Source organism: Myotis myotis, unplaced genomic scaffold (assembly GCF_014108235.1).
Source record: "Myotis myotis isolate mMyoMyo1 unplaced genomic scaffold, mMyoMyo1.p scaffold_m19_p_6, whole genome shotgun sequence".
Taxonomy (NCBI): Eukaryota; Metazoa; Chordata; class Mammalia; order Chiroptera; family Vespertilionidae; genus Myotis; species Myotis myotis.
In genome coordinates this window covers 56,318,782-56,336,991 of record NW_023416368.1, presented here as the reverse complement: position 1 = coordinate 56,336,991, position 18,210 = coordinate 56,318,782, and the positions used below count along the sequence as shown (strand labels likewise).

The 18,210-nt window shown below is 32.5% G+C and overlaps 1 protein-coding gene across 7 annotated transcripts in view; it reads left to right on the top strand.

Annotated features, from left to right (window-relative positions):
- Window positions 1-18,210, top strand: part of LRBA (LPS responsive beige-like anchor protein) — a 559,344-nt gene that overhangs the window by 162,400 nt on the left and 378,734 nt on the right. Inside the window, exon 1 of one of the 7 annotated variants that reach the window (XM_036315415.1) lies at window positions 3,086-3,109. The exons of the other annotated variants lie outside the window; for them this stretch is intronic. Within the exon in view, the coding sequence (XP_036171308.1) occupies window positions 3,107-3,109 (3 nt within the window). The 5' untranslated portion in view covers window positions 3,086-3,106. Of the gene's footprint in view, window positions 1-3,085; window positions 3,110-18,210 lie in introns of those variants that run through there. 7 annotated transcript variants of the gene reach the window in all.

Genomic DNA, 18,210 nt, shown 5'->3' with positions numbered 1-18,210 from the left:
CAGCAGTATGAGACTATTGTTTATAGTGATATAATTTTTCATAGGTGAATTTTGTTCATGAAGTTTCACTTTCTAGTGTAAAAGAATTGAATGCATTCTTGATACAGGAAAGCTATTTCAGATATAGCATATTACATAGTTGAATGCAGAAGCTGAAAAGATAAAGGAATGACATGTTTTAATACACCTATTTGTCATGTATGTCACAGTGCTGTTTAATATTAATCCCATCAGATGGGATATGAAGCTTACTTAGTAGAGTAAGTTGCAAAAGTCAGATAGTTTCAAGGTTTTTGTTTGAATAAAATACATTATTGGTTATTTGAAGTCCTTCACATTTTTTATGAGTTCTTCAAAAGTCCCATGGCATTTCTATAAGATGTTGCACAGTGTGAAAAATGATGTGAAAAATGAAGCCAGAATTAGCTCCAGATGTATACAGATTGTTCCAGGGTGATAATTACATTTTTCACTTTGAATTTTCCTAATTCAAAGAGGTCAGATTGGCAATCACAAAAGTGATTTATTTTGTTAAGAAGTGAACTATCTTTTTACACATGAAAGCTTAAGAGATATGAAATTGAATTTGAAGTCGACATTTTGCAGATACTGGGTGGGGATGCCTTGAGTTTGATTGATAATTTTTTTTAGTCTGAGATAGGATGGGAAGTGAAAAGCTAGCATCCTGCTAAAATTTTAATTAATTTTTTAAGAGGAGATGGAGAGGATTGAGTGCCAAAGATCGAAAGATCAGGTCAAAAACTCCTTTTTTAATCACATAAATAATGGGATATGCTTATGAACTTAATATCTGCAAATTTGATTTAAAACTTTACAAATTAGTTGGTGTTAATTTCATGACAGTCAACCATCTTCTGATTATTTTTCTTGAATTCATTCAAAGCTTATATTTTTGCATCCTTTTAAACATTTTGCTAAAAATTATCCACATTTTATTACAACAGAGAGTATGGAGTCTAAATTTAAGAAATGAGGAAATGTTCATTCTTAATTTGCTGTCATTAAGAACAATCAGGGCACTATATAATTTCTTAAAGCTTCAAGTAAGGATTATATTTTTCAATATCCACTCAATTAATAGGTTGATTGGAAACCATGTCATATTTTATCCCATTTAACTCTTAACCTTATTTAGGCAAAATGTTATTTAGTTTTGAAAAGCTTTCTTAAAATACTCATCAGTATATTTTTGAGTAAAACATATATTTAAGGTTTATTAAATTAGGTTTAATCATGTATCAAATTCCATATAAAATAAGAACTACTTAAGCTCCTATACATGGTTTATATCTTCTTTAAAATAAGACTGTCTACTTTCTTTAGAAAACTGTGTACTCTCTGATGTACAGAAGAAAATTGAACAAGTTCTCAATTATATTTCAGATTCAGCTTTTCACAAACATGTAACTTATTTCTTCCTGGTATTTGTTGTGTAGGTGCATAAACTTCATAGAAATCTATAAGAATTTAAAGAAAATGTTAAATAGTTCAAGTAATATTACTCTAGTGTTGTTTAAAGTGTTTGTATCTTGCTCATTTGACATTAATATTATTTTTGAAAGAATTGACATTGCATTCAAGGCCACTTTATAAAAGCGTTGTGTTGCTCATCCTAATTCAGTCTGACATACATTCCAATAACACTACCTCCCTTCTTGGGTTTAAAGCTAAATTTATGACTGTGCATTGTGAAGTGCATCATTTAAAAATGGTTTCAACCCAAAACATCTAATAAATAAATAATGTGTATGGCTACTCAGTAGTAGACTTTCTAGACTAGAAATCATTCCATCGGATACTCAACAGTCCACTATCGGAGAGGGTTGTCAGATAAATCTTCTGGTAGCTGCACTCATGTCCTGTAAATCACATATTATTGTCTGAGCCTTCTGCCAGGTCATCTATTCTTTTCCCATTTATCAGAAATGCAGGGAGTATATAGAAAAACTAGAAGTACCATGTAGTCTGGCCTGGCATCCTGTCTGAGTAATTAATCAGCAACAGAAGTTAATTTAAAATACTGTGTTAATGTGATTTTTCTTCAAAAATTTTTATCAATATATGTAGATTGTTGTTATGGGAAATATTTTATTCACATGAAGGTGATGATATAAAGGTTGGTCATTTTTGATTCAAGGGTTTCTTTCTATACCCCTGAATTATGAATTTAAAAATGATAATATTCATAGTATGAACCATATGTCACTATTGTTATGATTCTTTTGTGTTAGTTTTGTGCTTTGAATTTTTTTGAATTGAGTTTTGCTTTTTTTTTTAAATCTTTATAGAAAATTTTCCTCTCTTCACTCTCCTATAATTTCTCCAATTCTGGTTTCCTTTTCCTTTTTGAATTTATCCTTTGTAAATACATGATATTAACATTACTACCCTTGACTTTTTACTTTATGACCTTTTCCTTTTTATAGCTGGGATGAGTATTTTGAGTATAGTAGATAGTTTAAACAAACCCAGGTGGGACAGGAAGCAAACCAACTCTACTGTGGCACAAAGATGTCCTTTGTTTTTAGGTCCCTCTTACTGTGTAGACCTCATTCTTACAACATTGTTCTGTCTGTTCACAAACTATGCTGAACTGCTTAAAGTTACCCAAATATACCATCATATTTTTATGTCTTGGTATGTGCTTTTTCTTTCATTAACATCTCCCCCCTTCAAATTTGGTGACTAATTGCTAGCTTCTTCACATCATTGAGAACTCAGCTTAATTATTCTCCTCCCAGATTCTCATATATGTAGTCAGTAGCTTGTCTCCAGTTTGGTGCTCATCATAGAATATACCACAAATTTTTTAAGTATACACAGGCTAGTTTATTTGTTTTTATTGTCAGTCTTTCTGTACTCTAGGTCCTATGAAGGCAACAGCTATTTCTGTTTGGCCTATTAAAGTATACTTAGTACCCAGCAAGTTCTTGGCACATGATGGCTACCCGATGAATATGGAATAAGTTGATCATTCAGCTACCAGTCAAATTGCAATCTCTTCTGGAAAGGTTCTTGGACTCCTCTCTTCCCCACACTCTAAGCCTAGTGAGGGACTGACCCAAAGCATTCACTGACTCATATTATGGTAATTTTATTCTTTATTTAAATTGCCTGTGATTTTTATTTCTCTCCCATTAAACTGGAAGTTCCTTAAAGACAAACACTATGTTTTGTTTCCTGTTTTATCTCCAACATCCAGCATATAATTACTATTTAATCAGGTAGTTATATAATTGTATAAATATCATTATTTTTATTAAATGTATTGAGGTAACATTGGTTAAAAAGATCATATAGATTTCAAGTGTACATTTCTTTGATACATGATCTGTATATTGCATTGTATGTCCACCACTCAAAGTCAAATCATCTTCTGTCACCATATATTTGGCCCCCTTTATCCTTTTTATTTATTTATTTATTTTACTTTTATTTTTCTTTATTGATTAAGGTACTACATATGTGTCCTTATCCCCCCATTGCCCCACCCCCACCCCCTCGCTCATGCCCTCACCCCCCTGGTGTCTGTGTCCATTGGTTAGGCTTATATGCAGGCATACAAGTCCTTTGGTTGATCTCTCCCCCTTACCCCTACCCTCCCCTGCCTTCCCTCTGAGGTTTGATGATCTGATTGATGCTTCTCTGTCTCTGGATCTGTTTTTATTCATCAGTTTATGTTGTTCAATATATTCCATAAATGGCCCCCTTTATCCTTTACTTCTCCCCTGGACTCCTTCCTTCTGGTAACCACCATACTGTGTCTGTGTCTATGAGTTTCATTGTTGTATCCCACATATGAGTGAAATCATATATGGTTCTTAGCTTTTTCTGACTAATTTATTTCGCTTAGCATAATATTCTTCAGGTCCACCCATATTGTCGCAAATGGCAGTATTTTATTATTGAGTAGTATTTGATAGTATATATGTACCATATATTTATCCAATCATTTGTCGAAGGACACTTTGGTTGTCTCCATGTCTTGGCCACTGTGAATAATGCTGCAATGAATATAGGGGTACGTATATCTTCGCAAATAAATATTTTCGAGTTTTGTGGATAGATACCCACAAGATGGATTGCTGGCTCATATGGTAATTCGTTTATTAATTTTTCAAGGAACTGCCATACTGTTTTCCATAGTGACTGTATGAGTTTACATTCCCATCAGCTGTGAATGATCAGGATTAATAGATACTAAAGTTCTCAAAACATTTTCTCAATTCTTTCTAGTACCTCTAATTTTCCTTGGTTGGATTTGTGGTAGCCATGTGCTTATTTGCTATCCATATGTTCCAGTATAGCAAATTCCAATGTGTGTACTGTGTGATGATAATGGATGTTGTGTGGAGAAAAGCATACAGTGCTGAATAAGTTTGGAAAATGTTGGCTTAAATTTAATTAGGTTTCTATCCTGGAATGCCCCTGAAGTTCTTTAGTAAATATGTGTGTGTGTATAGGTATGTATGTAATAATGTAATGTTGACTCTGTAATGGGAATAAAATTAGTATATTTGATCACAGAATCCTTTTTATAGCCATAGTATGTTTGGATAATTTTTGTAAATTATAATTTGGCAAGAGCTGCTGTTACCTCAGAAATGAGATAGTGAATAATGCAGGAAATGCCTCCTTTTAAGTATTGTGCTTCTGTTTTTCTCTGCTTCTCCAATCACAGCGATTAAATAAAATAATAGATATGCAAAATTATAGCCAGCATTTTCTTCATAAAACAGTGATTATTTTTGCTTCATTCAGAAGGTATTATCTCAGCCACTTGTTCTCTCCTTTGTAGGTTAATTTGGACACAATTTATATGTTGTCTCTGAGTCACTTCTAAAGATCTATTTCTTCCAATTTATTTGTTGTTTCTGAAGAAATAGATCTTTAAAAGTGATTACAGTAAGAGTTGGTATTCTTCCTAGAGCAACTTAAGTTTAACCAGTTGTGTCGCTGTGTGTGGGTATTTTTTACACTATTTATGCAGATCTAACCCTAAGTTTAATATTGAATAGATCTCACTATTCTTTCTTTGTGTGCTAAAGGAGCTTGCATGGCAACAATCTGCAAAATGCATTAAATATTGAAATTTATACTTTGATATATTGTAAATAAATAATTTTATTTCCTTTGTAACCAGCCTAACCTTTTTCAATGTAACTAGGATTTTAGGGGCAATTGGCTTCTTAAAGAACAGTTTATATGTAGTATGATTCCGCTAGGATCAATATAATTTAATATTTCAACCTTTTCATAATGTTATCTCTTTTGGATATGTTTATAACTCATCCTTAGAATGTACGTATAGAGTTAATGGATGTACATTGATTGTGACTAAGTTTTGTTATTGTCAGTGCTTATGACCTTTTGATTATGAATGGATGAAAATCAGTAGGGTAGTGATTAACATCAGGGTAAAAAATAGGCTTTCTAGTATGATCACTTAGTTTTGCTTTACAGCTGCTGAGACTGCTTTATCCTTAAAATCACAAAGGCTGTTTTATATTGAAATGCTTAGAATTACCTTATTTTTGTGTACAATAGAAACAGTTGACCTTATAATTAGGAACTAAATGCCTTTGAAGCATGATAGGAAGTTTATGCAAGTTGGAGAAGGTATCAAGGTAGATTAACTGATCATGAAAATCTTAAATGCACTAAAATTTTTAAAGTATCCCAAATCAATTTAATAACTGTATGCTAATATTATAAAATAGCTAGGCTTTTGTTTGATTCAAAATATATAACAGATAACTTGCTTTTAAGATGCATTTGTCTTTTAAGCAGCAAAAACATTAAAAACAAAATAAATTAGACTAAAGTACTTTTAAAAAATAAAATATTTAAGTTGATGGATTAATGAATATCAGTTGGTTTTTATTTGAATCTAAATGCTGACCTTCAATATTAATTTAAAGTGCTATGTTACAACCAAAAGAAAGCATAATTTAGATGCAGGATTTATCCTGAAATACAGGCATCCTGTTGATTCACTAGCACACTAGGATTTGGGAAACACAACCTTTTAAGGGAAATTTTGTGGAACTGGCCTTACACCCTGTGGCTTGGCAGTCTAGTCAGAAGGATGATACCATGCTGACTATATAACTAGATCTTTGAACATTATTCTCAAGGGTGGTAAATGCAAAACAAAGTAATATCAACTGGCACTTAATTCTGCAAACTCCCTGCTGATTGGGGTATTCAGTGAAATGAAACTCTTCCTGACAGGAAGTCAGCCTATGAGGATGGAGACGTCTGAAAATAAAGTGTGCTTTAATTTAGCACCCTGCTGTTTTTTACAACTGGTCCTTTAAATTTTGGATTAGAAAGAGAGTTAGCAAGAAGGAAGAAGACATGAATGGGAATATTCTTAGCATAACATTTTCGTTTGGTTTTACAGGTCTATGTCTCCTCAGCTACTACTGCGGGGGTTTTACTTTCTTTTTTTTTCTCTATTACTTCAACTTAATCTACTGAAGTTCAGTAGTATGTTATAGAAAGGCTAAGTTAAAAGTGTAAAGCTTAAGATTGTTTTTGTTTAATACCAAACTCTGATAATTATGTGAAACTCAGCTATATTCTGATCCACATTTTTTTCATAAGTAGTATATAATTTAATGGATTTTAGTCAGAGTAATCAGGGTTCTTACATCCAGATTCAATTTTTTCTGTTGAAATTGCTTACCTTGTTTGCCTCAGTTGGCTCTGAGATCAAATAGTTATTTAGTAATTTAGTACCCTGATATATACCATTAATATATAATAGCAAAATTTAGGAAGGGACAATTATTATGTATTAGTAATTGCACATATACTCAATCTATTGTGCATTTTAAAGTCAGACAGCTCTTTTAAGTTAAGCTGCCATTTTATTATATGAGCTTCCAGAAGCATGTGTTCAATGTTTACAAAATCAAAGGTTCGAACTTTAATTTTTGCCTGAAATAAGAATCAGAACCCTAAAGGTTATATATTTGTTTCTGTAGCAGTAAATTCTTCAGATACTGGAGTTGGACAGTATCTTAAGAACTGGATGGCTGAGACCAGGAAATGCTGTGATGATAGATTTTTGAATCTTAAGAAATTTTTTCCCCTCTACCACCTATTAATTCTGTAACCATGGGCAAATTACTTCCTTTGCTTGAATCTTACTTTCTTATTGAGTGAAATGGATGTAATAAAAATTGTGTTGGATAATATATGTAAATATATGTAGAACAGTCCATAGAGCAAAGTAGGTTATAAATTAAAGTTATTAGATTCTGACTCTTAAGTGTTTTTAAAGCACACAAAAGCCTCTCTCTTTATTTAGTATTTTCAATGTTGCCTGTTTTCTTTTTATGAAATTAATTTGTTCATATTCTGGACTTTCAAAATCAGTCCACCATTATTATTCTGCAGCATCTTTTACATTATTTTCTATCATTTTTGCAGTTATATGCCCAATCTATTCTATGTTCACTTTGAACATAGAATATTAGAGCTAGACGAGATTAATAGATTAGCAGATTTTGGCCTTTTTTATGTAGGCAACAATAATGGGTAACATTCGTATTTTCCATAGGCTCCCAAAGGTGTGGTTCCCCATTTCCTGGGCTAGCTATAATGGCAGCTGCTTTAGGAAAGTCAGTATAGTATACCTGAATACAAGTGAGGTTGATGTTACTATAACAGTTGTCTTAGGGTCTCTTATATACTTCACAACTTTCTAGTTTTACTACATTACTTTTAGCATAGTTCTTGTGTTACCATAGTATAGAAATACTGCGCTCTTCTGTCAGTTGGTGTAGTTTACTACTAATCAGCTGTTTTTATTGCCAAATACATCATTACCAGGGAAGTTTGTTATGATGATTCTGAGCTTCAGACTGTCAGAGTGGGGGAGACAGGAAAGGACAAAAGGAAGTATCATTTGAAAAATGCCTCTATAAAGAATCACTGATTTGGCTTATTCCTGAATTAGTGAAATGACCCATTTCCTTTCTGTTGATTTTACCTCTTTCAGTGCATGCTGACAAATTTATTTTCTTGGGAGAATCTCTTCATAGTTCTTTTCGAAGGGGAGCTGTAGTTTACTGTCTTATCGAATTCAGACATTTCTTTCTTATTTGCAAGGTCTCTGATAGCTGTTTTAGTTTATACTTATTTCTATGCTGCCTTGCAAATAGTGTTCTAATATTTTACATAAACATTATATGCATCTCACCAATTTCTGGGTAGTTTACAAAAAACCCCACCAAATTCTCTAACCTTAAACCTGTTCTCCACATTCTCCTGACTCTCTCTTGTGTGCAGTGTGCTTTTACATATAGTGAGTGTGAATATATATATACATACTAATGTCCTAAATATGGGTGCACAATGCATTCTTTTTGATAGTGATTATATAATTTTGAAAGTTCTTTATTTGGAAGCTCAAGTTTTCATTAGGCATTCAAGTAAAACAGCAGTATTGTCTTTTTGGGTCAGTTGGTTTGTCAGGTTATTCTTGTTATCAGATACTACATAATTGGGGGCAAATTTAATTTTGGTTTCTTACTGTTCCTTTTTCAGAGGAAAGATGATCTGTTCCTTACCCAAGAAAGCTTATACATTGACTTGATATTGCAGAGTTGTCTCACATTTATCTCCATTGCAAAGATTACCTATTGTTGTTTTGGCACTAACTTACAAAAATAGGATTCTGTTTGGTACTATGGTAAGCTAAGGAAGAAAATAGGTTTGTCACTGGCAGTGAAAAAGCAAACTGGGGAGAATTTTAAAAAAATAAGATTTCTACTTCTTATCAGTTACTTCAAGCCTGGCCTGCTGTCTTACTTACTTGGACATTTGGGAGTGCTATCATTGCTTTTCTGCTGATTCTTAGAAGTTGCTCTTTGTGATACCTGTTTGTTATTAGCAGTTTAGCTGTGCAGCTTTCAGTTTCCTGGCGCCTGGTAGCTTTATACATAGCAAATTAAACTGAATTTCTGGAACCACAATTAAAACCAGTCACAACTGATTCACTATTAGAACCAACACTTGGAGCAGAAGTTGACTTGCTGAATAATTTTCCAGCTCTTGCCATAATAGACTAATTTTTAAAAACGGTCTTCATTTCTTTTGAATTATTTTGAACTTGTTAGCAAAGTTTACTTTTCCTCAGCTTGGTGTTTCTGTTGCTTTAATTTGGTTTCTCTAATGTGACAGACTGAAATATGGCTCTCCCCAAAATATCCATGTTAAATAACTGAAGCCCATGAATGTTACTTTATTTGTTCTTTGTGCTCAAGAATTTTTAGATAAGGGGATACTCCTGAATTACCTGGGTGGGCCCTAAATGAGATTAGAGTTAGACACACAGAGAAGGTGGCAGTGTGAAGAGGAGCAGAGAGTGATGTAGCCACAAGCCAAGGAATGCTGACAGGTACCAGAAGCTGGAAGAGACAAGGAACAGATTCTCCCCTAGAACCTCCAGGAGTGCAACTTTGCTGATACTTTGATTTTTGGCTCAGTGAAACTGACTTTAGATTTCTCATCTCCAGAACTGAGAGAGAACAAACTTTTAAGTATTTTAAGCCACCAGATTTGTGGCAATTTGTCATAGCAGCACAGGAAACTAATCTTGTGAAGATCTGAGTGTTCTTAGAGTAGTTGCTCCTCCCTCCTTCACCTAACAATGTTGAATTATAGTTTCTTTAACAAGCATCTGAATGTTTGTTATATGAAAAATTGAATCAAGTACTGTTGAGAACTCAAAGAAGTAGTGATTCCTACCTTTAAAATGTTTCACAGTAGTCAAGGAGATAAATTCCAATTTGTGAAGTTATTGACCCAGAAAAAATAGCAAATAAAAATTTTTAATTGGGATGAAACAGATAGGAATAAAATACTGCCAGAGAGATGCACTGCTGATTATTTGTTTCATCAGTACTAATTTATTGGTGCAGCAAAAGCAGCTTATGAAGTATTTAATCATATCACTATTGCAGTTATGTTGTAGGTCAAAGAATGGACTGCATGATATTTATTCATAACATGTCTTAGGACTTTTGCATTATACTTAAAGTTGGTATCAACTAATATCTCATTTGATACATTGATAAATATTTGAAAGAGTTATGGAAACATTCTGGATTAAGGGCTTTTTCCAGGAAAGTAATTCAGCATACTATGATTGGCTACAGATTGTGTTTATGAACAACAATACCATGTAACTGTAGCATGCACTATGTATGTCTGAGACGTGTGTGTTTAAAATCAGAACCAAAGCTGTATAAAAGCTAGATATAGTGTGAGGTTTGCAAAACTCTAATTCTGAAGATACCATATTTCACAGCATTAACATTAAATTTAATGAAAATTAAAAAAAAGAACTTATCTGCTCCTATTGAATGCTGAAAGTAATGTGATGCTCTTTCATAATTATTTTTTGACATAAAGCTTTGAACACTGAAATTAAAAGTTCACTTTATGTTAGCATTAAGGATTTACTCAGTGAATATATAGTATCAGTTTACAGTGGTCACTGTTCAGAGTGGAAGACCCCAAATGGTTAAACAGCAGGAGAGTTTTCTGCTTTTAGTTAAAAACTGCTGTTTTCTATGTGCCTTATTTACTACATATTTAATTCTTAATGTTGTGTGCTGTGGGATTGGGCATGCAAAAGTCAGCAGAAGGAGTTCTGGTTTTTACATCTAAAGCTATTACGTGCTGTACAATAATAAAGGCACTATTTTATTGGGTTACTTGTAATTAACTTCAGCACTAGGCATTCATATAAATCATTCGTAATCTGTTTTCTTTAGATTTTTATTCTTTTAAACTGGTTTAGCGTACTTGCTTTCTGTTATCTTTTTACATATGGATTGAGATTGTAATTGCTTTTTGGAATTAGGCTGTCAGAAATCAACATATATGTGAGTTCAAGAAATGATTGAGGCAAGCTAATGAACTTTATGTAACATTTTATGGAGATTTGTTACTGAAATAAAATTCTGCAGTGGTATTGTTTTGTTGTGAAGCTTAATAAATAACTGTTCTCTGAAGTTAAAAAGTCTATACATTCAAAAAGTTAAAATGGCAACTATTATTAATTAGAAAATCTTTATACTTTTTATGTTTTTCAAAATCCTGAGAAAGAAAAGACGTGATTTCTTTGAATTCTTGTCAGTTTGTTGACATTCTTTTCATTTTAAACATTTGAATCTACATATGTTTTCTTTTTTCCTTTTTATTGAATTAACTGTGATGACATTGGTTAACAAAATATACAGGGTTCAGAATTTACATATATTTTCTATAATATCTGATACATGCCATTCATAGGTTGATTAGTAATTTATATTATTTTGTACTTATAACATTTTAATGATTTTATTTAGAAATGGAATAAAAATGACATAGAGGAAGACTTTTTTGGATAAAAAATAAACATCTAAAAAGAAACACATGCATGTCTGCCTGAGATTATTAACAGTATATATTATTCAAAACTAAATATTATAAAGTAAAACTTTGCCTCTAAAAATACCTTCATTTAATAAATGTTTACAGTGATCTATAGGAAGAATTTAGAGGTATAAGATAATTTATTCTCTCCAACGATATAAAAATCTTGATGATGCTTATAAAATGAAGGTTAGGTGTTTTGAGGTGGCTGATGGGAGGCATGAAGAAAGCTATTTGCAATCATGTCCTGAAAGCAGTGCTTTAAAGAATAATTCTGTATGTAAATACTTTTTTTTGTAGCTGAATATATCAGGTGGTTTAAAAATATTTTAAAAATAATTAGCTGTTTTATATAGTTTTAATGGAAGTCTTTCATGTTTCCTCTCCAGCAGTCTCTAATGAACACTCCTTGTAATTTCAGTGCAGGCTTTGAGATTCCCTAAAGACTTGACTTCAGACCTCAAAGGGCAGCAGTTGCCATATGTCTGGAGAACTGGAGTTGCCAAACAGACTGACCATGTACTAATAGGACACATTTATATAGCTCCTGAATGTGAGGCCCTGGTATAAACTTAATGATCATCTGTTGAGAGATTGTGACTGGAAAGGATTACAGCAAGTTTTGTCACCTTTTTTGAAATTAAGCTTTCTGTATTGATTAGTGAGAGATCTTGACAGAATTGATGCCAGTTTGGGAGTTATTCATATGATCATTATTGGTTGGAGAATGTTTTTCCTGAAAATGTTTAAATACATTTTCAAAGGCACTTGCAAATATATTTTAATATATGCTTAAACACAATAGCAAGGGGATTATTGTTTTTGAGTGATTATTTACATGTGATTTGAAGCTATATTTATAGTAATTACATAATTGATTTCATGTTATCTCAGGTTTTTTTATTGTAAAATATTTGCATGTTTTATTTTGTAAATCCAGTAGTTATTTTCTCAATATTCAATTCTTTGTATATAGTACACATTAAAATATTTGTTAAATAAGCAGTTATAAAATCGAACCATTTGCTAATCCAACTTTAATAGAATTTTCTTTTCTTTTAGCTCAATTTGTAGTTATCTGTATATGTAATATATTTCATTTATAACTGAGCCATAATATTTATAGAGGTACAATGTACATTTTAGAAGTATATGTTCACAAAATTTTGAAACCAAATCTTTCCAAAGGGCAGTATTTTATTTTGCTATTTCTTGTAATGATTTGTTTTACCCTCTAAAGAGACAGTGGAGTAAGACCTGCCCTTCACTATTATGGTATATTCTTTCCTGGTCTGAGGTGACTCAGGTTGTGTTAGATATGCTGCTGAGAGAGTGCTGACACAAAGTGCAAACACTGTTGAAAAGTTCTTGATAGTTTACTTTGAGCACTTAAGATTACTGTATCTTGAACATGAACAAGTTTTCTCTAGTTTTGACCTTTAGTCCTGTGTATAATATGGTTCTCAATTTTGTGTTAATACATTCCCTGCCTCATTTGAGCTCTCCTTTGTGGCCTCCTCCTTTGAATTTTAACAGTATTTCTGTCATCTATTTAGGTAATGGGAGTTATATCCAACAAATTCGATTTATTTTACAAAGGCATATGTAACTGTAACATCTTCAAGTATTAATAATGATATTTCATTGAATAGCACAAGCCTTTACATTTTTATATTTTTTAATAAGAAAAATGAAATAGTTCAATATGAGTTTAGGTTTTTGTTAACAAAGTATTCATTTCTTTATTTTTTTTTATCCTCACCTGAGGGAATTTTTTTCCATTGCTTTTCAGAGAGAGTGTAAGGGAGGGAGAAAGGGAGAGAAACATCAACATGAGAGAGAAACATCAACTGGTTGCCTCCTGCACACATCCCGATCAACCAGGGGTTCAGAGCAAACTACAATCCTCGACCTTTGTGTGAGGACCGGCCCTCTAAACACTGAGCAACATTGGCCAGGCATCTTCATTAATTAATTATTTTTTTCTTTTAAAGATTTTTACAGAGGAAGGGAGAGGGAGAGAGAGAGAGAGAAACATCTATGGGCTGCCTCCCACACGCTTCCACCAGGGATCTAGCTCGCAACCCTGGCATGTGCCCTGACCAGGAATCAAAATGGCAACCTTTTGGTACATGGGTCAATGCTCAACCACTGAGAAACACTGGCCGGACTGTTTCTTTAACTTAAGTTATATTTTGATCCTTAGATTAATACTTTAAAAAGAGGAGAATATTTTATTGCCAGTCCCAGTAAAGTTAATTTCATTTGGTAGTATGTAGAATACTGACTTTAAAAAAAAGAAAAAATTCTTAATAGTTCATGATACATTTATATTTTTCTAGGTTTGCTATCAGTATTTGTGAAAATTAAATGCTTATGCTATTGTTCAGAGAGATTTCAGAATAATTTTGGATAAATAGCTATCATACAGTCAGAAAAATGTTTTTATTTTCATTTACTGTTCTTCATTTAGAGCATATGATTTTTAATATGTTATATGATTTATTAAGGAAGAGATGCATTATTTCACAAATCTAAAAATTTTATAATACTGAAATTGAAAAATGATAGTTCCCTGCCTAACTTCTTTCTTTTCCCTGGATTCTACTTTCTGAAAGGAACTACATTCAAATCTCTTAGTTGTTGACTCTGCTAGTTTTTCCTTATATTTCTAAGTGATGCAATAGCTATTTATTGATTTTTATATTTTGGACATTGTCTAATGTCTTTCATGAAAGATGACCATTGAGTACTTATATTGCTCTCCCTTTCTGTTTCACACTTCCCTCATGTTCAGTACAGTTACATCATAATATTTCGTTAAAGCCATATTTAGCATTTACATTATTGTGACAGTGTAAGTAAGTATTCATGGCAGAACTACAAAATTTACCATGGTTACCCTTCCTTCCTTCTTCCCTTCCCTCTCCTTCTTTTCCCCCTTCCTCCCTTTCTCCCTTCTTTCCTTCCTCCCTCTTGCTTGTCTTTTTCTTTCATTTTTATCCTAGAATTAATAATTTTCTATCTTTTGTTTATTTAAAAATTTTATATCCTCCGCAGATTTGCTGCTAAGTTTTTCACTGGACTCCTAAAATTTCTACCAGTGTGATCAAACCCAACCTTCTATCTATTGATTCAATAGTTTTTCTTGAAGATACAGTGCCTGGAGTTATCTATTCTCCTGTTTCATTCTGGATTGGTTACTTTTTAGGCCTGGAGGCTTCTTTTATCATCAATCTTGGACTTTTTTCTTTTCTTTCTTGTGCTTTAATTTGTATCTCCTGTATCCCATCATGTCCTGTTTTTAAAAAGTACATTGATTCAGCATTTATTGATCACTTTCTATGTATGTGCTGGTCACTGTTCTATCACTGAGAATATAGTAAAAAATAAAACAAAGGTAAAGACAAAAAATCTGGAGGTAATAAGTATGTCATGGGAAAATTAAAGGAGAATAGGGATGGAGGATGATAGTTGGATGTCTGTATTAATTTTGATGAGGCCCATCCTTTATAATTTCTTGAGAAAGAATGCACGAGAATATTTTAGATTTTGCTGTGTGATAATGTCTTATTTAACTTTCATATTTGATTGATAGCTTGTTTGGATATATAAGTATTAGAGACTGAAAATTATAATCTCTTCAAAATTTTTTTTCTCCCTGACAGCTTTTTAGTATTTTTATTATTTTAAAAATTGTGGATATTGTTACTGGATTGTGCCTTGGCATGCATGAATATTTTAAATCGCACTGTCTTTGGTATTTTATGTAAACCTTGTCAGTCTGAAAAAGTAAATGCATGTGTTCAGAGGAATTTACTTGAATTATTTATTAGTATATGGGAATTTCTTTTTCTCTATTTTTTTATTTCTGTTTCTGGACCTCTTGTTAGTTAAATGTTAAACTATCCGGATTAATTTTCTAATTTTGGTATCCATTTTCATCTATTATCTTTTTATCTTTTATTTGAAGTGGTTTTCTCAACATCTTCCAATACTGTTTTCAAAATTTTTGTTTGATATTATACTGTTATTTTTAAATCTTACCTGAGGATATTTTATTGATTTTTTAATTTGTTTTATTGATTTTAGAGAGAGGGGAAGGGAGGGAGGGGGAGAGAAACATCATTGACAGTTACCTTCCATATGTGCCCCCACCAGGGATTGAACCCACAACTTTTTGGTTTATGGACAAAGCTGTAATTAACTGAGCCACAATGCCAGGCCTACTTTCAATTTTTAAGAGCATTTTTTAGTTTTCTGAGTTTTGTTTTTGAGTAGTGAAGTAGCGAGATTTGATGGTTAATTTTATGTGTCAACCTGACTGAGCCATGGTGTGTCCACATATATGATCAAACATGATTCTGGGTTGTTTCTGTGTGATATTAACATTTAAATTAGTAGGCCGAATAAAGCAATTGCTCTCCTAAGGTGTGCGGGGCTGCTCATCTAGTCAGTTGATAGAACAGAAAGGCGCGTACTATCCTCTAAGTAAGAGAGAATTCCACCTACTTGAATGCTTTAGAACTGGGACATCAGCTCTTTCCTGCCTTTGGACTCAAACAGAAACATGAGCTTTTTCTGTGTTTGAGCTTATTGGGCTTCAGCCTGGAAGTAGGCCATTGGTTTTCCTAATTCTTATGCTTTTGGACTCAGAATAGAACTATACCATTGGCTCTCTAGCTTGCCAACTCACCCTGCAGATCTTGGAATTTGTCACCCTGTGTGAGCTAGTGCCTTAAAATAAATAAAATCTATCTCTAACCCATTGGTTCTGTTTTTCTAGAGAACTTTGATGTAGGAGCATAGAGATACCAGGGAATAAAACAAAGTCCCTGCCCTGATTTTTTTTTTTTACATGAAAATTTTAATCTTTCTTATGTTATTAATTATACTTTTCTTTAATCTCTTTCTCTCTACTGCCTTAACAATAGTGTCTGTTTTTTTATGAGGTTTTTTCTCCCCCCACCCGACCCCCCTATTTTTTTTTTTTGGTGTATGTATGTCATTGACAAAAGAGTCTTTCTTCTAACGACTAGTGACACTTTGCTATCTGGTGATATTTAAGTGTATTGCACAAACGGAAACATCTACTAGAGTATGTGTCTTTGTGGGAGTTGTCTACTGGTGATGAATAAGCTCTCTTTTGCCATTGATGGACTTTTGACTTTTTTATGGCTTCTCATTTTTCTTAGAGAAAACTTATTTAATTTTGTTTAGAGTCTCATAGTTCAGTAAGTTTACTTTCATGTTATCTTATTTTATTATAGCCTTTATTAAGGCTTTTTATAGTGTCTAGAAGTTTATTTACCTGGCAAGTAAAGTTTCAATCTTTTCCCATGGTGGGTATGGCCATACACTATGAGGAAAGGATCTGGGATTCTATTTTTTACACCAACTTTCAGTCATTTAAATTATTTTCATCACTGTCCCTCAACCATGCTCCTGTGTATCCAATGCATTCTGTTCCTGGCCTTTCTCTATGGTTCTGAAACAAGCATTGGTTTACTTCCTCAAGTTTATTTTTCTCCAGGTTGTAGAGAAATTTTTTACTTTCTCTCTTAAACTGTTGTTTCCTTTCTACAATCTTTGTCCTTGGTTTTTGCTAAGTTTAACCTGCAGTCACCTGCTGTATTCCCTTTTTAAAGAGTAAAAGATAGTTTGGTGACTATCTAACCCACCATAATAAAAATTGATACTATATTTACTGTCAACATTTATGGCTTGAAACCCACCTCCAAAATAAAAGATGGCAAGATGGAGTATATGTAGTCTATCTTGTCATTCTGTGGCTGAATTTTATTTGCTTTTAGCATGATAATACTGGGAATTGTTTTTAAAATTTAGGTAAATTTATTAAGTGCATTCAGTACACTAAAATATGTCAGAGGTTATTCTCTCATTTATTTTAAGGATGTTAGAATTAAATATGAATATAAATTAATTATAGCATTTTAATTGGTACCCTTTTCTCTGTATTTGACTGTTGATGGTGGTGGTGGTGGTGGGGTGGGGTAATAGACTTATTTTGCTAATGAAGTTTATTTTTTTCCTCCAAACAATCAGACTTTTACCACCAAAGCCACATATTTGAAATTTGGTGGAACTTTGTTTATTTAATAATTTTACTAATATATACTATCTTGTTGTTGTATGACTTAAGAACATTAGTAAGCTAAGAGTATGTTTTAGTAAAAATTGTCTAGTCAACAATCATGGCTATAGGAAATGATGGTCAATTAAATACAGCTTAGAACAAGTCTGAAATTATTGACTCAGATGTTATGTTTTGAGTCCTTCCTCTCCAAAGTGCTGAAATGTGTTTTGAAATTACTTAGTTGCATTAGTGGTTGGATTTGAGGCTTTTAACGTGTTTTTCACCAATACCTCTGGGAAAAGAATAACCAAGACTTTTAAAGGTACTATGCATTTTGCATCACTATATAATTGTAAATAATGTGATGAAATATTGCAATGATCATGAAAGACGATAACCATTAAGCTTTTCTTTCAACTATTAAAACTCACTAAAGGTTATATTGAGCTGTGGTTTATAAAATTGTTTAGACTAACGCCTTCTTTGATAATTATCTTAAAAGAGGAGAAAAATGCTGTAGGATAGCACGATTAATGAGTCATCTTTCTAGTTTTGGCAACTTCCTTAAGGATTGTGGATAGTGTTTTAGTATGGTGAAAACTTGTTGGCTTTGACTAACAGCTGAGTTTATTACAAAAATTAATTTTATATTCTCA